At 40.6% G+C, this 22,382-nt stretch overlaps 1 protein-coding gene across 3 annotated transcripts in view; it reads left to right on the top strand.

Annotated features, from left to right (window-relative positions):
* The window catches only part of whrnb (whirlin b), a 99,798-nt gene that overhangs the window by 47,819 nt on the left and 29,597 nt on the right, over window positions 1–22,382 (top strand). For all 3 annotated transcript variants that reach the window (XM_034595740.1, XM_034595741.1, XM_034595742.1), the window contains exons 2-3: window positions 3,187–3,363; window positions 11,367–11,492. In XM_034595740.1, the coding sequence (XP_034451631.1) occupies window positions 3,187–3,363; window positions 11,367–11,492 (303 nt within the window). The remainder of the gene's footprint in view (window positions 1–3,186; window positions 3,364–11,366; window positions 11,493–22,382) is intronic.

Below are 22,382 nucleotides of genomic sequence, written 5' to 3'. Positions count from 1 at the left end.
TGTTTAACTGTATCTTTTACTTTTAGCAAGATTGTACTCATGGATTTCACTGGTTTTGATCCTTTTTTTAGTGATCTCACACACACACACACACACACTCACACACACACACACACACACTCACACACACACACACACACACACACACACACACACACACACACGCACACACACACACACACATCCTTGGAATGATTTTGTTGAACCATTCTGTCTTCGGTCATGGTGAATTTTCGCACAATGAGATTAAATACAAGGTCTATGCAAAAATGCAAATAGATGCAAATTTCACGTCATTCGCTTCACTCCCTCAAGCTGAACTATTTAAACTTGAGCTAAGAATTAGCATGATGCAAATGTTGCAAAAGCCAATCAGCGATGAAAACTAAACTCAACGGAGTCAGATCCTGGCACCAACCTTTGCTAGCAGGTCATCAAACTCGTCACTGGTCAACTTCAGCTTGCTCTGGAAGTGGCACTGCTCCTGGAGAGGATGTTGAAATTCCCAGAGATGTGTGCACCTCTGTATGGTCTTGTGGACCCATGCACAACAGTGACAGAAGATGGGGTAGGATGGCTAACAATGCTGGACTCAAATTTGTCATTATCCTGATGGCTGACCTTAATGTAAAGTCAGGGTTACTGAAAATACGTTTCTGTTGCGGTCCGGAGTCTTTCCCAGAGTTTCAGGATCACTAAACAGACCAGGGATAATCCACATGTGATGTGGCAGCGTTTAGACAATGTTTCGTAAATCACTTAAAACAGTAAGTGACAGCTGTAAACTCCAGACACTTTTTATTTCTTGCAAGGAAATATTATTGTCTTGGTTTCTGGGGCAATGAAACCCCAGTGGCAAACAGTTGCAGACAATAAGACAGAAAATCTAAAAACAGCATGGCCCATTGCCCTTATGATGACAGGGACGATCCTGCAGCAGAGCCATCTCAGCTGTGACCTACACTGCAGCCATGTTTCATATTGAAGTGTCCCTCAGCCAGCGACTGTGCCTTAACACAATCACTCATTGCATGTTCATGTGGACCAGAGTGTCAGAGAAGAGCCCAAAATAGGAATGAACAGAAACAAAGGGGAAAGACAAAAAAAGTAAGCAGCTTTCATGTCTAAGAAGCTGCCAAATGTGTCCACTTGATGCAGGCTGAAACTTCCGCACTTGTTTTCAGATAAACATCACACTGACTAAAAATAGTGCAAAGACACATTCATCAGACCCTTTGTTTGTGAACTATGTTGTTCAGGCCAATTTTGGAGACTCTGAAAAGCATTTGATGTCTTTATTGAATTAGACAGATTTAAATATGAAAACCAAAACCCCTGTGGGACACAAAAGCCTAAACATTGCTTTTGCTGATGAATCCATTCTGAGTATACTGTCTCATTGAAGCACGTGCAGTTGGTCCATGAGCTTGTAATTTTTAATGTTAGCTTACATAAAATAGACACAACATCACTAAAATGTTAATGCCAGAGGTCTAATAGATAAATTAATAGAAGACACTGTGTTAATTATTCAGGAGCATACACTGATTCCACAGATGCATTATAACAAAAATATTAATATTGTATGCAACAAAACTGAGTGCACACTGGTCAGTATCACTAAAATGTGAAGTAATTATAATGACTTCTTTTTAATTGATTATTATATATCTCCTTTTTCTTTTTCAAAGAATTGAACACTGGAGAGGCCTTGGATGATCAGGCCATAGAAGGGCGGACTCGGACCCTCTTTTTCTCTGTGTCCAAGTGTCTTTGTGAGTCACAGTCATAGTCAGCGCCATGGCCCCAAAGCCTCTACTAATTCTGTCCCTCTCTTCTTAAACATCTAAATGATGTGACAGCAGATGCGCGAGGCAACAGCAGAGCTGAGAGGAGAACGAGATCACTCAAGGAGAAAAGACGAGAGGATGCAGTGATTCAACACCAGACAAAGGTGTACCTGTGCCAGCAGTCAGGGGGCATGGTGACTTACAGAGCCAGTGTTTACAATAATAGCCTGAGCACAAGTAACATTAAATAAGAGTCAGATCTGGTGGAAAAAAGGGTGTTGGCAGAAGATTGTGGGTTTAGATAATGTCTGTGTCCTTGGCTGGACCAGGCCACAGTCCGACAAATGGTGTGATTTACATTTCAACATTTATGTCTATTGGCAATCCTGTCCCTCAGAAAATATGTCTATATATTAATCAGTTGTTCTCTAAATTGCATTGTGAGGACAAATGTAATTGCTGACTGAATTATGTTGGGAGTCAACACTTTTCTAATGCATGAAACTATATTAATGCATTACGTAAGAGTTGGTGGGAGGTGGTCGGGATGGATGTGTGTGTACAAAGAGCATTGCTGTGACACCAGATCCCAGGGTTTACATTCTGACTATCATGTTTTTTTTAGGCAATAAAAACACTTTGGTTAAAGTAAGGGGAAATATTTTTGGTTAAATGTTAAGTTAAGAAAGACGAAGATGCCAAGAAGAGCCAGCGTTTATCTCCAATATTCAGCCAGGAATCTTTTAAAATATGGGTTAGAGTTTTAAACAGAGTTTGTTACAGCCGCAGCTATTCAGGTTCAGGATCATGACTACGCAGTCAGAGCTCTGGTCATGAGATTGATTGGCTTTGTAATATCTCCTCATGAAAACCACTTTATCGCTGAAACACGGAGCCTAACAGAATGAATCAACACGTGTGTCTGCAGAGGGCGCTGTTTATCAGTCAAAGTTACAGTGTTGCTTTAAGGCACATTGTAGAAACAGTAACATGGATCTACATACATCCACTGATGCACATGGAAACCAGCAACCTTAGTTGCTGTGCCATTAATACTCAATAGATGCTTGTTCATAACATCTGTATTAGGATAAGTAAAGAGTTCCAGGTCTTACATGAATTCTTCTCTTTGACTTTTGTCTTGGTGGTGTCACAGCCCTGGCAGCTCTGATCACACCCAGCATCACTGGCTGTTTTCAGTAGTAACCATAACAACAACAATGTCACTGTCAGGTGTATGAGATCCTGTTATACACCACTGCAGCATGGTGAGAACTTAAACCACATGAGATCCGCTGAAATATCTGCCATAAAAGATTTCATTGGTTGGTCATTATGTCTATTGGAGGAAGCAGTTTTAGAGCATTCACAGTCTCACCCTCCTCTCCTGATGTAGGTGCTGAAGGGATGCAAGCAGCTTGCGATGTCAGTGTGTTCTATGGGTCGGATTCCTGGAGGCTACATCACCAACCATGTGTACAGTTGGGTGGACCCTCAGGGCCGGAGTGTCTCCCCACCGCCCGACAGCCACGAGATAAACCAGAGGCAAGGACCCGGTACGGAGGAGAGGACGGTAAGAAGGACTGGTGTGAGTTTGTGTGTGTGTACTGTGGTGCTGCAGGAGAAACAAATTACAGCAGGCTGTTGTAGATGATGTGATGCATTGTAAACATGAATAAAACATAAGAGACACCAATGCAGTGCAGACTTGAAAAGTCATCACTTTTCTCTAAAAAAAGGAGAGAAACAACTGCTGGTTTTTAAAATAGCATCTTGCAGGTTCTGAAGAATGTATTATCCAGAATGATACAGAGGTTTTTGTGATCGTCCTTGCACTTGCCTGGCAGCACTTACTTCAGCACTGGAATATGGCTCCCTGAACACAGTCATCATGACCTGTGGTGTTGTGAGGTTTTGGATGACAGACTCATCCTACAGCAGTCGTCCGCCACAGGCCTGTGACGCAGGCTGCTCCTCCACCATTTCACACTGAGCTCTTTGTTCAAATTGAAATGCTTGCTAAAACTTGAACTAATCCTTTCTGATATAGATCTGTTTAATGCTTTGAAACTCAACCAATGTTGTGATGCAGTGGGGTGGCCCTTTTCTGTATCTGTAATGTGAGAGTAAGAAATAAATAGAAAGCTCAATGATGCGTATTGCTGCACAGTTTGTTTTGTAATTTTCGACACGTGGCTTCTGTGTAGATGGCATTTATTGTGGTACAAATCAAAAAACAGCTCTATACCACACGGTAAAAAAACATGCACCTCGCTGTGCCCCAAAACTGTTATTAGTTCTACAATGAAGTAGATTATCATGGCTACTCACAGCTCTATCCACTGAAATGGCTCCATGCAAATAACAGTCAGTCAGCAGCCTGTAAGCTACAATTATCACAAAAACAATCTATCATATTATAAGCAACTGTATATAAATTTACCAGAATGTGGTATATAAGTTTATACCACATTCTTCTAATTTAGAGAGAGAGAGAGAGAGAGAGAGAGAGAGAGAGAGAGAGAGAGAGAGAGAGCATAAATTAAAAAAATTATAATCATACTATGTGAGCATTGCTTGGAATTAATAATGCATTTCTAACAGTGGATATTAGAGTTGGGCAAGTCATTCGGGAGATTGTGTCAAGGTCTTTTTCACTATGTTTCAAACAGTATTTGAACAGTTGTCAGTGCCTGAATGTGAATATAAATACATAAATATACAATTGAATAAAAATCAAATTAACAAGGTAAACACAGATATAAAATTTCAGTCCAATAAACATTTTAAGTGAGCACTTTATTAGGAACACCATTCTAATACTGGGGTATTAGTATAGTGTAGTAGTATTAGTTCCTCCCTCAGTTCTTTGTGTCATGGAGTCCACAAGTTGTTGAAAACTTACCTCTGAGGTTCTGCTCCATGTTGATATGGCAGCATCACATCATTTCTGCAGATTTACCAGCTGCACATTCAAGCTGCTGGTCTCATATTCAACCACATCCACTGGATTCACATCTGGTGGCTGTGGAGGTCACTGACGTTCACTGAAATCACCGTCATGTTCATGAAACCAGTTTGAGACTTTTACCTTGTGACATGGGACATTGTCCTGCTGGAAGTAGCCATTAGAAGATGGTGAACTGTGGCCATGAAGGGATGAACATGGTCGGTAACAGTACCTAGATAAACAGATTGTGACTCTACCAACAGCAGCCTCAGCAGAGATCCAGATTCATCGGACCAGGCTATGTTTTTCAGTCTTCAACTGTCCAGTGTCGGTGAGTCTGTCTCACTGCAGCCTCACATTTCTGTTCTCTGCAGACAGGAGAGGAACCCTGACATGGGCTCTGCTGTTGTAGACCATCCACCTCATGGTTGGACCTCTTGTTCATTCTGAAATGCTTCCTTGCTCATCACAGTTGTAAAGAGAGGTTATCTGAGTGACTGTAGCCTTTCGGTCTGACCTCTCTCGTCAGCACAGTACTGCTGCTCACCAGATATATTTTTCACTAATCTCATACACCATGATTTGCCCCATTATTGCCTGAAATGACTTTTTATGGATAAACAGGTGTTCCTAATAAAGTGCTCAGTGTATGTATACGATTCGAAAAATGCTTCTTTAAAGCACAAATGTTATGATGATGACACTTTACACAAGAGGGTTTTAATGAACTTGTTTTCTCCATGGCTGAAGTTGGAAAACCCTTAACTGGCTCAGGAAAAGGGTCAGGCCAGCAACAATAATTTCAGTAAACTCGGATCTTCATGGTAATGACATTCACAATTAGATGATATCCCTGAGTCCACTCTTCTCATAGGATCGATGGTTTGCTCAGGCAGGACTGGAAATCAATGAGCGCACTGCCGCTGTAGGGTTCCTCCAAACATCCTCTAGTGGCTAAAATGCTGCCTAAGCTTCTTCACTCAGCCGGTGCAAGTGCGTATGAATACAACTCTGTATATGAAAGGGGATCAGTTGATGGATAATTCCTCTAAAAGCTGCTCAGGAGCTGATTTACGTCTGCTCTATTAAATGTTGGTGTGGCAGGATACTTAAGAAAAGTGCTTATATTTGCTTATATTCATACGAGCTTGGAGGACCTGGAGGAGAACTGATTAAAGGTTGAGGAAGGGAGTGCAGGTTTTGGACCGAGGCCTGAGAAGCTGTTACCACTACAGAGGCTTGCCATATACAGTAAAATAGGGAGCCATTATTTGTTGGCTCCTCATCTGGAGAATATATAAATCTTTGTTATTGAAAATATGCCTGTTGAAATACAATGTGCCACCTCTCCTTTATGAATGTTGTTTATTCGAACAAATGACTTATACCTTATAATATAAAGGTGGACAACATGACAGCTCCCAAAAATGAAGCCAAAACATTTTAGTCGACCCTTGGTAGCAGGTTGCAGTATAGGTTTGTAACCTTGCCTCCTCTGTATTAGGAGATGGGACAAGGACCAATCCGAAAAGTCAAAGCACACAGCAAATCATTTTGCTAAACCTGGTGTTAGTCAAATTAGTTTTCCAATGAAAGCCACAGTATTGAGATCCCTCCAACCAATTGTGAACAAGTCTTAACCATTTTAGCATCTTTAATAGCATCAAATAACTAATTAAAACCAAACTTATTAGAGACATGAACACTTGGACATACATCAGTGTGATAAGAAGTACTTTTGGGGAGCTGTCATGTCATCCATCTCTCTCTCTCTCTCTCTCTCTCTCTCTCTCTCTCTCTCTCTCTCTCTCTCTCTCTCTATATATATATATATATATATATATATATATATATATATAGAAATTAGTACTTCTCCTTCTCCCCATGAAAGGCAGGCAGCACTGTGAATGTTTGGTCGTGGTAGATAACACTTCACAGTGGCTCTGCTATATAAGCCACCCTTAGGAGTAACCTGACTGCATCCCACATTTCAAGGTGCACAGGTGAAGATTATTTAAAATATGCAACATAATTGCCGTAGTTAATTATTGGCATAATCAATTTTATATCATAGTGTAATCACTGGGTAATAATTGTTTTGCTCTGAGTGGCTGGTTTTGTGTTTATCCAGTCTTCAGTCATACAGTATATTGCAGTCCATAGTATCTCTCATTTTATCCCACATCTTGTACCAATCAATCAATCAGGGGTGGAGTTCGACTCTGAGCACAGAGGTGGTGCAGGATTTTTGATGCGCCCTTCTGATAACAGATTTTTTGAATTCACATCTGTAAAATAGCTGGTATATCCTATCCTTAAACACACATTTTCACATTGAGGCATACAAGCATATGTCTAAGAGAACATACAGTCAGACAAGCTTGTTTTTACCACCAAGGACAGCACATGGTGCTCTATGTGCATCTAGTGACGAATGCGTCAGTTGTGTTCCCTGCTCTGACAGCTGTAGTTAAGTCCATTTTTGTATTTCACCACCCTTGGATAATAGGGAATCAAACTTTTTACCTATTATTTTCCCTTTTGAGACCAAACCATTTCTCCCCTTCTCCCCTTGTTTTCGAGGGTTATCTTGGCCCTTGAAACGGAGTCGCAAGGGATAGTGGTTGAAATCTTCCCCTACGAATTGGGACTGCACTTCAAGAAGCCGTTACACGCGGCGCCATCATTGGCACGGCGCTGCTCGCATTTCCCCACATGAATCTCCGTGAAGTGCAGCCGTTCATGTGTATTGGTGATGGCATGCCCGCTAGCTAAAAAAACGAAGACACGGGTATTTCAGCCCTCATGGGCAGAAGACTGTGGCTTTGTTTTTCATAAGGACCGTGCTGTGTGCACGTTATGTTTTGAAAATGTTGTGTGCCGAACGTCCAGTGTTAAGCGCCACTTTAAAACAAGGCACGAAAGAAGTTTCAAAGATCAGGCAGACAAGGGAGAATCAATCAAACGTGCAGTGTCCAGGTATGGGAAGCCAACTCTCTCAAAGTCTTGGAAGCAAGCTTTTGCAATTCTGAATATGAGTGTGGTTGGTGGGGTTAATGACAAACTTATTATTGCAATCATAATGAGATAAACATGTTTCTTTAAAGTGTTGTTCTATATATAGCCAATATGGATGGAATAAAATGACATGTCTGTTGGAAATATTAATGTGGTTCAATAATAAGACTTAATATAAAAAAATGTTGATATGGCACACTAATTCACAAGAAAATTTTACATTGGCACTTATTGTCAAAAAGGTTGCCGACCCCTGCGTTACATCATCAGTTGTCTTAGTGAAAACCCGACACGTCATCAGTAGTCGTCGATGTAAACAGACAAGGCAAAAGTTTTGCCGGGGATGTCATTGTAATAACAATGTTGAGATCTTAAATAAACCAATGCTATTGTTTGCGATTACGTTAGTGACAAACCTATTAGTATCCGCATTATTTCACTTATTAGCCCTCGGTTTGAAGTGTGGGTCTGAAAAATCTCAGTTTTGAGGGCTAACACTTGGCCCTCCCCCTATGTCCCAACAAGTATTGGGAACGCCTACCCCTACACGGGAATGCACAAAACAAAGGGGAAGGGCTAAGGGGTAGGGAGAAGGTGTGAAATTGGATTGGGCCTTAATCCTCCTCTTCTTCATGCCAAGCTTTGATGATGGCTTCTTCCAGGATACCAATAATGGCAATACAATTAAATTGATTTGCAGTTCCACCAAAGAATGAAGAGAAGTAAAATGTAAGAGGAGCACAGATGCTGCTGAACCTTTCTTAGTCCCGCTTCTTACATGTTAACATGATTTGTCCTTTTTCTCAATTTTACAATAAAAGACAAATTGTTATTGTTATCGTTACACTGTAACTTAATCATGTGGCATTCGGCTGACCAATGATGTAACTTATTCCCTCAAGTGGTGTACGCAAGTCAGTCAGATCCAGCCAAGAAGAGGCTCAGTGGGGGCCTCTACTGGGCCCCTCTCCCAACATTCCTAATGATCTCATTCCTGCTTCCCCTCACTCGTGGGCAGGAACTCAAGTTTCTGAGATTCAGCCCAAAACCTTCAAGCCATTAGCTGCAAACCTTTCCAGTGCGACGGCAGAACCTCACCATCTGTAGGCTCTGCTTTTTGTATCCGCTGTACCAGACTGTCGCTAACCCCAGGCTGCGTTTACAGATTCTGTCCATTAAATCTCCCTAACCCTAACCCCGAACCCAGAATCCATGACGAAACATAACCGTTTAGACATGTTCTTTAATCCTGCTCAGCTATTACACATATAGAATTGCAAGGTATTAAAAATTGTATTTAGATTATATCTACATGTATAACACGCTTTTCCAGTCTAGTGCAAGTTGCATTCACATACACAGCGCTTCATACAGCGCTTCTACATGCACCACTCTTTGGCTGGGGCAATATTAGGTCCCTGCAGAACCAGAGGCTGCAGTTTCAGGAACGCAGTTCTCGGGCCCTTGTTTTTTCATAATAGTGCCACCTGGTGAATTGGACGTTTACTGCAGTTCCTGAATGCAGTTTCAGACCGCAGTTCTAGCACCCTTGTTTTTCACAACAGCACCAACTAGCGAAGTGGATGATTGTTTAAATTAATGTGTAGATTATTTAAGTACTCTCTGTTGAAATAATTCACATTTTAAAGGTTTATTCTGCCCAAATGCTACTTACTGTCTTTGTTACTGAGAGTTGCATGTTGATAATTTGTATAATTAGAATAAGCTCACCGTCAAGTAAAATAAAGATGGAATCATATCCTATGGTCTTTGCAGTCACTAGAGGTCTACCAGATATTTTAAAGGTTGGAGAGAAGCAAGATACAAGAACAACTCTGGGGGCAGTTTCAAGATAAAAAATATATTTTTCACATAAAATTGTAAACAAGAACAAGCACACATTGAACAAATATAAAAAAATACAAGAACTTAAGTCCAAAAGGTAAAAGCAACCCTCTTTGATCACTTTTCCTTCTTTCTTTAGTTGGTTTCCAATGCCTCTGGCAAATTCCTCCATCTCACTGAAAAACACTGAAAACATAATAACTGCTGGGTTAACATAAATACTGGTTACACTAAAAGAGGAGTACATTAATTAACATTACAATTTCTTAAGGCATTGAATAATATTGGTAAGTAGTTAGTTATTCATGGATTAAGATTTTATGCAAATGTATAAAAGAAATTACATTCTGTACTCTTACCTTTATATGCTTGGCCAGTGAGGTAGACCTGTTCAGCCTCCTGCAGGGACACATTCTTCAACAGAGCAAGGCCATAAATGATATCTAATGGAAATAGATTAGCTTTAGACAATATCATTTAAATATATCATTACATTGATACAGAACAGCAAGCCATTATACACGGGTCTGAACACAAGTAACTTACAACTATCCTAAACTAACAGATAGCAAACTGTTGAAAATGCCTTTACTATCAAAGATACCTACTCCTACTTTAACTAGCTAACGTTAACTTTGCTATTAATTCAAGACAGCGGAATTGTCTTTTAACATTAAACAAATAAAAAGTCATTCAGATCCAGTACTCACACTTTTACTGTCGTCCATCATGCAGGTCGGTTGTCATCCAATTTGCAAGGTGGCACTGTCGGGAAAAACAGAGGACCCTAGAGCTGCGGTCCTGAAACTGCAACCTCTGGTTCTGCAGGAACATGCTCCTCGAACCTCGGAGTAACAGCTGCATTGATCTTCAATTTTCACTGAAAATAATGTCAAATAGTAGTGAGAGTAATGTCCTGCAGTCAAAACTGTTAAATGTAACAGTGAAATTAAAATACACTGGAATGCTACTCAAAGTCAGACTTTTCTTATCTACGAGTCCATCTACCCTGACTTAAATCAGAAGTGAAAAAGGATTTCTGATTTCTGACTTGTTTTGAACACAATTGGGAAATTTAAAGTCGGCCATTTCGGACTTCTGATCAGTACGAACCCCAGCATATGGGAGCGAAACGGTTCCAGTCGGCATTAAGGGAGAAGAGATCGTTGCATACTGGTGGCTTGGCCATTTACCATATTTGCAGTAGTGTTCATTTCTCAAGCCCTAAAATATTATATTTAAATCTATGTATATTTATATACATTTAAACTTTACATGTATATTTAAAGAGACCAGGAACAGATGTGTAACCATCATATTGAAGCTCTGTAAGACTGGTTCTTCAGTTTGAATCAGTACTTCATTTTTAACACAAGTATCTGTACTTGTAAGTAAAGAATGTGTGTACTTCTGCCACCTTTGGTTCTGACCAGTCAGTTCAGTGTATCCAAATGCAGAGAAAATCAGAGTGAGAGGTAGATTGGAGTGTGACAGAGTGCATGCGGTGGCGGTGAAGGGTTGTGGTAGGACTGGCAGGTGATCCTGCGTACAGGCAAGGTAGAAACATGTAGCAAGTATGCAGGCAAGCAGAGCTTGGCAGCTGAACAGAAACCCCAGGAAGAAAAAGAAAACACAGCAAACGTCCATATACCTCACACACATTGAGACACTAAAATACAGTATTTCATGATGTCCCATTTCTAAATTACATAGTTTGGTTTAAAGTCACCACTGAGGGATCTGAATGTCATTCTCCCCTACAGGTAAACCTGAATATGGACGACGGTCGCTCTTTGGGCCTGATGATCAGGGGCGGTGCTGAGTATGGCTTGGGGATCTACATCACTGGAGTGGACCCTGGATCTGCTGCGGACGTCGGTGCACTAAAGGTACCCAAATTTAACCTTTCTTGATATCATTGCAATATTACACCACAAAAACTGTGTAAAATTTCCGTCTTATGAGAATTGAAATCTTTGAGGTTGTGCCAGAGGATCAGCATAAATGTCACTCAAGACTCCACCACTATAATTAGGCAGTTCTTACATCAGCTAAAATCTGACGGGTGCATGGGGTTAATTCAGTAGAATACTCCCTTTATTTATTTAATCTTAATCTGAATTTATCAGTCTCGGCTGCATTCGTAGACCGATTGCATCACAGGGGCGTGACTAGACTGTCCCAATTCAAAGGATCCTCCAAATGCGGCAGAGAATGTGTCCATCTGGGTGGATCATTCCCGGCCCAATACATCCCATGATTCATTGCACTTCAGTGACAAACTATTTTCATAGAGGGAATGGCGGCAAAAAGCGAGGCGAAAACTGGGTACCTAATGGTACCCAGTTAAAAAAACATCTTTTAATAATTTCTAATCAACCAAAGAACATTTCATCTGTAGCTTTGTTGCTAGGTGATGGCTGTAACGGCAGGACAAGCTGGTGACGTGACATCGCCTGTGTAGACCAGGGGTCTCATTTATAACTGTTGCATACGCACTGAAGCAGATTATTGATCCACTTCATCATTTACATTCAAACCAACAGCTTTAGTTGTGCTCGCGCGGCATATCTGTTCCACACAAACCTTTTAATTTAAAAATATATAAAACAACAGCAAATTACGTTCAGATTCCATTAAACAGCGGAGTTACAGAGCCAAGTCATTAACAGTTTTTAATAATATCTTCTAACACTGTGCGTGTATCATCAAATCACTGCAGTGAACGGGACTGTGCCATCGAGCGCACAGAGTGCACAGGAGATCACTTACAAGAAATGAAGAAACTTTCCAAATAATATCGCAGAGTGGAGGTGAGGATCCACTGATGTGAGGGAATCGGTCCGATGCTCTAAATAAATACATACTGCCGTGACACTGGTGCGTGATTCTGCGTGATGGATGCACGCGAATGGAAGGATGAGGAGGAAGCGAGGGTTCAGCGATGTCTGATCAGCTGATATAGATTCTATTGATCTGTGATCTTTGAGCTGAACTGAGTCCAGCATCACACAGATCGACCGACAGAACCGAACCATCCCAGTACAAACACGAGCATATAATAATAATTCTGTTAAATTCTATAGATTGAGGACATCACATCTGTCTCTGAATTTAATAATCCTGCAGTTTGGGATGATTACAACACGAACATGAGATACAACAAGTTCCCTCACATTCTGAGAGGGTGTTTTTTTTGCCTCCACCTTTGAATTGGATCTTTTTTTATTTCATGCTCCGTTCTTTCTATCGTCCTCACTCTCACACATTGTGTTAACAGCAGCAGCAGCAGAGTATCAGTGTATTTTCTTTATTATTGACATCACTGCTGTCCCATAAAATCGCTCTTCACCTCCACCTGACTAACAAACACCTCGATGTCAGTGTCAGAAAGTTTCGCTTCCTCTTCTCATCGCTTGATGCCGTGACTCCGTCAGGACTCACGGTGGAAACCCATTGGTCAGCAGCATAATTTAATATTCATGACGTACTTTGCATTGACCATTTATGGTTGAAAGGGGGCGTGTGGAGGGCGGATTTGGAGGCAGATCCACGTACGAACGTTTCCAGATGGACTGTGATTTATAAAGCCAACATTGCGTTCAGGTGTGCGTGCGCACGGTTTTATAAATCAGAATTTTCTTTGGCGTACGCCATTTCCGGCTTTTGTGCATACGTACACTTTTAGTATGAATCCTACGCACTGTTTTATAAATGAAACCCCAGGTCCTCCGCAGGATGCTAAATTGAGACTAAGCTACTGTGTCATCTGTTATCACAAACATCTGCTGCTGGATTCTGACGAACCTGCCACCTGCTCCCTATTAGACTGCTAAACCTGTTAGCGCCGCTAACATCTGCCAGCTGCCTTACAGACCCACGGCAGGCCTGCAGAAATTGCTTCATTAGCCATGCGAACTCTCTGCTGTGTGCTTTCAGGTCAGCTTCCTGCCTCCATAAACAAGCAGGCTGCTCTCATTCTGTGCTATTTTGCCACTTGCCTGAGGGAAGAACATAAGCCAGTGTTTCCTACCTGTAAACAATATGCCTGAAAACTGAGTATGGCTTTCATGATAATACCTCACTGTGGCCTACTTGAGGATAAAAGTAAAACCTTAGGTTTATCCTTTGACATCTTACTGTTCCAAATTCATGAGGACACATGAAAAAACACAACCTTACAATGACATAAAGGAGATTTTTCCAGAAATTCAAATTGTCCCTTGAAAGAGTGTGTGTGACACTTCTCAGTTTCTTTGCCGGAGAGAGATGAAGAGGTACTTTTTTTTTTACAATGGAGGATTGGCTGGTCATGCTGCAGAACTGGAGCCTTTGACACACTATGAAAGAAAATGTGAAAGCAGTAAGGAAGGAGGGAGAGAGCAGAGCGTGTGAAAGAGAATAGACATAAAAATAAATATGGTGGATTTTTTCTCTTCACATCACAGATGAGTCTCTGTTTACTGGTCCGCAGCCATTCATTGTTTGTGCAAGTGAGTTGCTGTCCATCCTTACTCTGTGTGTGTGTGTGTGTGTGTGTGTGTGTGTGTGTGTGTGTGTGTGTGTGTGTGTGTGTGTGTGTGTGTGTGTGTGTGTGTGTGTGTGTGTGTGTGTGGGTGTGTGTGATCCTGCCGTTAGAGTGGGTGGTGCAGGCAGATAAAAGAGGCTGTATTTCTTTTCCTGGAAAACCTTGCACTTCCCATGTTTGCATCCATCCCTCCTTCCCTGTTGGCCATGTGCTGTAAATAAGTGGAAGGCTGGATAGATACTGAAGCCGATAAATCAAAGGTATTTTTCCTACAAATGAGTGCTGGCCAAATACAAACATTCTCATAAAGGTTTTGTGATATGAATCAAGCTGACACTGGTGTATGCTGCCTCCAGTAAATACCCATATACCCACATTCCCAAGTCTGACTGACAAAAGCACTAACGTTCATCTGCTAATTCACCTTTAATGTGTTACAAACTGAGTGTCAGCTTCACAAATGAAAGCATGTCAACCTTAAATATTGTTCAAATCCAAGCAGTGCAGGTGGTGACTGACAGACACATGTGCAGCCCTCCCACAGAAGACTTGACTTAACTGCAGCTACTCAAAGTAGCTGCCCTCAGCACTTCCTTTACGTGGGAGCTCCAGGTCTCACCGGATTCATTCATGTACCAAAGTCAGGAGCAAGCTTGTTACCCTGTTGTGGATGTTATTGCTGATTCCTGGTAAATGTGAACTTGTTTATTCATTGTAAAAATACACATTATCAAGGCTGATTTCATACATTCTTAACATATCAATATTTTCAGTGTGCAATGAAGTAAAAAGTTTAACTTTGACTCAATAATGTCAGAGTACCGTCCTCTACTCTGGAAATTACCCTTTAATAAGGTTTTACTTTCAAAATAAGGAGGGAAAATAACACTTGAACAGGATGCTGAAATAACTTAAATTTGAGGAACATATGTATATCATATGTCGTACTACACAATTGTTGGGAACTATAATCAATAATCCTCTTTTTCAATTTGTTTTTAGAAACAGTTGGGGGCTGTGGCTCAGGAGGTAATAATAATACATTTTATTTTTACAGCCCCTTTAATACATAAAATGGTCAAAGTGCTTGACAATAAAATCAAAGACATGAAATAAGATAGATCAATAAGAACAACAATTTAGGGGGGAAAAAATAGAATAAAGACAATGGTGTTAAAAAAAAGAATATAAAATGAATTAAAAGCACGATCATAGAAATAGGTCTTGATTTGTTTCATAAAAGTATCAACAGAAGAATATTGTCTGATGTGGGGTGGAGAAGTAGAGAAAGCTGCGTCCCCAAACTTTTTATAGTTCGTTTTTGGGATATTGAGCAAGCCCATGGTAGAAGACCTGAGGGAACGGTTTGGAACATACTCCGATACAAAATCTGAGATGTATGAGGGTGATGTACCATTAAGAGATTTAAAAAACAAGTAAAATAATTAAAAAATCAATCATCAGTGATACTGCAAGCCAGTGTAAAGACGCTAAAGCCGTAGTAATATGATCTCTTTTCCTATTTCTCGTTAAAATAGTGTAGCGGATTGATCTCCCTCATTCCACATGCCGAAAAGGCCTCGTCCCAAATTGCCCCCTGACAGCTGTTCTGGCAGTGTGTGAATCATGTGTGAAAGAGAAAGTGCTGCAAATCAGAATGTTTGTGTGAATGGGTGGATGACAAAATTGTACTGTAAAGTGCTTTGAGTGGTCATCAAAACTAGAAAAGCTCTATATCAACACAGACCATTTAATCGTTTTGTTTTTTAAAAGAAAACCAATCACCTAACAATGCCCTGCAGAATCAGTAAAGCTTCTGAAACAAACAGTCTGAGAAGAACATCCACTTTACGGGCGGCTGTGACGCAGGAGATAAATTGGGACGTCCACTAACCAGAGATTTGAGGGTTCGATCCCCAGCTCATCCAGGCTGCATGACGACGTGTCTTTGGGCAAGACACTGAACCCTCATTGTGAACGCTGCATGATAGAAAAGCGCTGCGTAAAACCATTATATGAATCCGCATATGAATGTATGATTAACTGTACTGTAAAGCACTTGACTGTTGGTCAACACACTGATTGGGGTTTTTCTCTCTGCACAGAACTGAAACTGTCCGAAAGCTGGAACATGTTCTCTCTTTTACAATGCATAGTAACATTCCTACACCCTAGGACAGTAGGTGTTTTGCCTTATGTTGTCGCATGGCTATTTGGACAAACTAGTCTGCTTGAATTTATATATCATGGTGATGTTGGTAGGACATTAAGGCTCAATCCCATTTCACCCCTACTCACTATACCCCTTAGCCCTAGCCCTGGGATGGAGGGGTAAGGGCAAGTGTTAGTGCTATACAGCCCTCAAAACTGAGATTTTTCAGACCCACACTTCAACCAGAGGGCTGTGAAAATGTCCCAGAATGCCTTGCGAACCACCGGCAAGATAGCTGCAAAAGCGACTTGAGAGACCTATAAATGTAGTATTTTCTCCATTAATAAGGATTTCAAAATTAAGATAATAATTGGAATATCTTAGTTTAATATAATTTAAATGTATTATGGTCATCACTGAACTTAACTGCTCTTCTAATAACAATGCATCCTGGCAGGGTTGCTTACAGACCACTGCTAGCAGCCTGAAGCTGTGTGCTTTGGATTTATACGTGAAATAATGCCGAGCATCCAAGGTTTTCAATTTCCAATGGATGAATGTCATAAAGTCATTGTACTATGCCATTATTGCCACAGTACAGAGGGAACACATGTCTTGTGCATTTACCTGTTAATTTGATTCACCTGCATTAGCACAGATGTTATTTGGATATTATAGGTTTGTCACTTTAGTACCTTCAAGCAATAGCATTGGTTTGTTTAAGATCTCAACAATGTTAATACATTGACATCCCCAGCAAAACTTTTTGTCGAGTCTATGCACATCGATGACTATTGATGACTTGTCAGGTTCCCGTGACGACTACTGATGATGTAATAGTTTCTCGCGATGACTCTGATGACTCACGATGACTTAACGGCTTCTTGAAGTGTTGTCTTGAACAACTCTGTTTCCAGAGGCAAGATAGCCCTCGAAAACAAGGGGTAGGGGTAGGGGTAGGGAGAAGGGGTCAAATTGGGATTATGCCAATTCAGTCAATGCTGCACTGGCCAGTTACCATAGAAAATAGAAATTCATGGGTGCTTTAGAGGATGAATGTCTTTGGTGACCATCCCTGACCTCTTGTTCTTTTGCTCTAGAGCAAAACATCCTCATGTACAAAAGATAAGGTTGTATCGAAGTCTAATTGTCCGATAGATACAATTTACTTGGCCATGTTTCCCAGAAACAACTTTTTATTCTGGACAGTCTGCATCATCTAGCAAAACACCCAACACTACTTGCTAGACTAATAATAAATAAAGCTCCTGTTGCATGGATTCTTCATATGCATGAATTAGTGTTGTACAATACAGTGCTGAAAGCAGCAGTTTACGCTTGTAAACAATTTGAGTTGTTGATGTCAAATATTCCTGAACTCAGCATTGCTAGGAAACTGGTAGATCTATCATCACAACGCCGCATGAATAGGCCCGGCTGAAAGTTGAATAGCTGATATATATTTGAGCACCATTGTGGCAGTTGGTGCCCATTCATTACTTAAAGAGAGTAAGACATCAAGCCATATCCATTAGAAAGTGATATAAATCTGCTCAAATTCCTTTCAATGAGAGGCTGTTTTCTAACCTTGTAAAGGTCCCTTTGGCTTGCAACTGAGCTGAGTGGCCTTCTCTCTGCATACACTAAAATGCACATCATTGCAGGAACTCAGACTGCTGGTGTCAACTTAAACAGATATATGAGCTGTAACACTGGCCCAGTGGATTATAGCCAGGATGTGAATCTGCATGTAAGAGAATACAACTAACACAGGTCCCAAGATGCTTGTTCCCCTCGACAAGAATCCATTATGGTGGTTATCAGCTTGTATTTGAACATTTGGATAACAGTTTGTTTCACCACATAGTAATAGTTGAGTAGAGGCATCAGCCAGCAAAAAATGTCTGCTTTCACTTCCACATCCATCAGACAAGCAGATTACACATGTAAGCATCTTTGGGACTGTTGTTGTTGCTGTTTTTGGACATTTACATATTGATTTAGATACATCAACTTGTTTACTCTATAAAAATACAAATGACCTACAATGAACAGATGTCATTAAAGTTGCATTTATAGATTTTTCTTTTGTCTCTTGAGGGCAGTAGAATTAGCTAATAACACAATATTGACAAATTTCACTTCAAGCTGAACAAATTATTATCAAACTTTAGCAGTTTATCTGTCTTAATTTAATTAACTTAATTCATCTAAAGGTTAAGTGTATGGGATTTAGTGGCATTTAGTTGTGAAGTTGCATTTTATAACCAACTGAAAACCTCTCCAATCCTTCAGATGTTAATTCTTTCCTTTTCTTCAACCCGTTAGCTGCTGAGTTTGTCAGTCGCCTGCTTGGCGCTGGACAGTGAGTTTATCTGAGCTATTTCACTGCAAACAGCTGTATGCAGCTGGAAACAGGAGGGTGTGTCACTATGAATTTGATCAAGTGTCAATATACAAATGTGTTTATTGGTGCATCTTTAAATGGAGGGCATTTTCCAACTGCAGCTGCTGTTTAAGTTGAGGCAAATAAAAACTACTAGTCAGGGTTAAAGGTTAAAGTTGTTTTCTAATTTGTTGTTTATGATTGTCGATATTTGCATATAATTATATAGTTATTGCAAATCAGTTGTTAATGTTAAATGGTTTCACTACTTCCATGTTTGTCTTGTGAAGTGTTGTATTTTGAAGTTTCAGTCTCATGTGTATAACAGAGCATATACACAGTTTAGTTTTAGTTTAATCAATGTAATTTTCTTATAAGGTGCATAAAGAGACATTTTATTTACTCTATAAACATAACCTAAGGTATACCTTTGTGCTTCATGTCAATTTTATTCTGTGTTATGAGCATAACTTCAGTTCACTAAGTAGTAGAGGATAGAACTTGCTGCTGGTGCTCTGCTTTTTTATAACTCTACACCTACCTGTTACAGTCATATCTGCATAGTATTGTGCAGTGCACAGTTCCGACCCTATGCTGGGATACAGTGGAGGAAGTAATGTGCGAAAAGGCAAAAAGGGCCCAAAGACTAATCCTGACCATGGTATGTTCAGGCTGTAACACAGAGTTTTAGATGGTCCTTTAGTCATTAACGAAACAGCCCCACAGCCCCAGCCCCTGTCCCTGTCAGCAAACTGCTCCTGTGGATGAAAATAGCAGTTTGTCCTCTCTAAAGGACAAATACACTGCACTTTCAGCACCCTGCACATGCACTCTTTCTTCTACTCATTATCATGAATGATCAGTGAACCACAACTTATGATTACAGCAAGGGGGGAGGCGAGAGTGATCCTTGTGATTTATTTGCATATAGTGTACAATAGTTAAATATAATTTTGACGGTAATAACTGTTTATAATATTGTTAGTAAAGAAGCTAATTTCAGCCAAAGACAAAGCGGACAGTGGCTTGTGCCCCTTTAGCCAGTATTGTATATGCATGTCCCTGTTTGAGAGTGGTCATTGTCAAAATAAGTAAATCAGGGGTTCCTGTTATCCTCAGAGGGCTCAGTCATAGAGTTTGACCAACGCTGCATCTGTTTTACATAATCATGTTGTTGCAGGGAGGTGAGAAGGAGAGAAGTCAATAACTCATTTCTCACTCAACTTATCCGGCTCTACGGCAGCGGCTGTGTTTCTCCATCCATCTTCATGTTTCTCTTCATCAGTCGTTATAAAAAGAATCAATCATGCATTTATTTTGTCTAAAATATATTCTGTTGAGCATTAAGTGATATAAGACTGTTGCAAAACCGGGTCATGGTAAAAAGGCAAATATGGCTAAAATACTTCAGGGAGACAAGTTTATTGTATCATGAAAAAAAGGTATGTTACATCAGATGAACAAGGAGGTTGACCATTAGTGATGCAGGAATTAATAGGACTATGGTTAGCAATGACCTGCATTCATTCAAGACCCCTAGTAATTTGTTGCCACATTCTAAACAAAAACAATCACTGCATTTTTCAGATAAATGTTGTTCCCTATAGAGCATCAAGTTCTGAATGGAGTAATTATACCAATTGTACACAGACACATCAGTTTACTAGTAATGTGAAGCTCTGCTCAGTCCAAGAAAATAGTTGTATAGTGTCTTGTGCGTTTTGTAGCCTGTGAAATGAACCCTGATGATGTCATCTTAGATTTGGTTTAACAATGCAAATCTTTTAACAGAGAAACTGTTAACGACGAGGGTATGGTGCTATAAAGACGTTCATCATACAATGAGGGTCCAATAAATAGATAGCATCAGCTTCTGCAGATACCATTCTTTTTCTTTTTTAAAGCTATCTCTTGCAAATTCCCCAACTCTATGTTAAATACTAAACTGTTTTTGGTATTTATTTACAGCATGTAGTGTGAGAATTTGTGGGTGAAAATGGTGATAACGGATGGTTGCATTAGTAACCCAGGTTCCCAGCGTGGAGAGACTATCTATCTATCTATAAGCAACACACGTGCACGGCCACCTCGACTAACCTTAATTGTAACGCGTTCCTGAGAGGCTCTTGGTTGGAGTAAAATGACAGTTGAGTTTGAATGAGCCACCAGAGTTATCACACATAGGCCCAAATGAAGGAGCTATTTACATATATACACTATGTACACACCAATAGCCTAAGTCAGAGGTGCCACCAAGGCTTTGCTAGCTCCATCAGATGCCAAGGCCAGCTATAATAAGTGGAAGGCCACTTAGGTTGCAAGGCTAACTTGGAAGAGAGGACATCACTCCGAGCTGATGTGGCTCGGAGGCACAGTATGTCAGGCCATGTCCTGCTGACTGCCACATTCATGCTGTAGAACCCAATGAAGTTGGAAGGGGTCGACCAAGAAGCTCAGATATGGGGGCACCTTGCCATAACAAAAGAGGTAGCAAGGCCCTGTGTGGAACCTGTTTAGGGGTGCCTGCCTGCCTTTCTATACTTTCCAATTATACCTTTCTTGCTTCCATAACACAGTGGGAGTGCCTCATCTTTGAAACTGGTTCACCCAGGCAATTAGGCTGGTAGCAAACGAAGAGCTGGTCTGTCATCCTGTGAGTCCATGTCCGCTGGAGATACACAGTCAGGGGTCTGACGGGGCACAACAGTGACTGCCCTCTTGCTCCACCATCCTGAGTAGGGTGGAAAGGGTGGAGCTCCTCGGACTGACTTGTGTGGGACTCAGACCAATGTTGGCCGGAATGTAGGGTTCGGGCGCAGCACCACCCTAGCATCACCCGGCAAGAATCTCCAGCAGTCCTCGTGCTCCTCGAAAAATGCATGGAACTCTCCCATTCTTTTTTCGCGGACACAGTTGCCAGCATGAATGGCATCTAAAGAGAAAGCCATTTCAGCTCCACTGTTTCCAGGGGATCAAATGGCTCATGCTGTATGGCTGGCAGCAGCTGACAGTGGCGGCTAATCAGTGCGTGGCCAACAGATGATGTGTCTTAAAAGTAATACACTTCAACTTCAACTGCCCCCTGTGTCAAACAACATAATGGTATTTCTCATGATCGCACAGTATAAGTAATACAAAGTAATAATACCTATTCTGAATAGGGCTGGGTTTAAATTTAGGTTTTTGGATTAGTTGTTACATTTGAATAGATTTATGTGACTATTATATCTATAAATATATATTTAGTTGGGAAAAAATATTGACAAGCACAATTACTTTGGAGTCTTTCATGGTGTTTCATTTGGTCCAAGTGTTCAAACTGAGCAAGTAGTGTGAACATGATTAAAGCGCTTTAGTAAAACATTTTAAATGGCCTGCCTTCTCTCTACATATGTGACAGCCAACGTGGGATTAAGTTGCTTTTCAACAATCCAACAATTAGTTTGAAGCTAAACTGAGTCCTCATGTTTGTCCCTTGGATTTGTCCTTGTCTTTTTAAGATAAGGATTTATCTCCATACAAACATCAATGCAATCAAAAAAGTCAATCACAGCTGCCTTTTAGATTAGAAGATATCATCCACATTAAGCAGACATATTTTCCATTTTGCTCTGAGGATGGCACCCGATAATATCAGATGAATTGAATTGATCTGAAGAAACATGAATGTGATTAGTAAAATTTCAAAACCGTCCATTTGATGCTGTTATTGC

Source organism: Hippoglossus hippoglossus, chromosome 9 (assembly GCF_009819705.1).
Source record: "Hippoglossus hippoglossus isolate fHipHip1 chromosome 9, fHipHip1.pri, whole genome shotgun sequence".
In the NCBI taxonomy this organism is placed as follows: Eukaryota; Metazoa; Chordata; class Actinopteri; order Pleuronectiformes; family Pleuronectidae; genus Hippoglossus; species Hippoglossus hippoglossus.
This window is presented reverse-complemented; position numbering and strand designations above follow the sequence as displayed.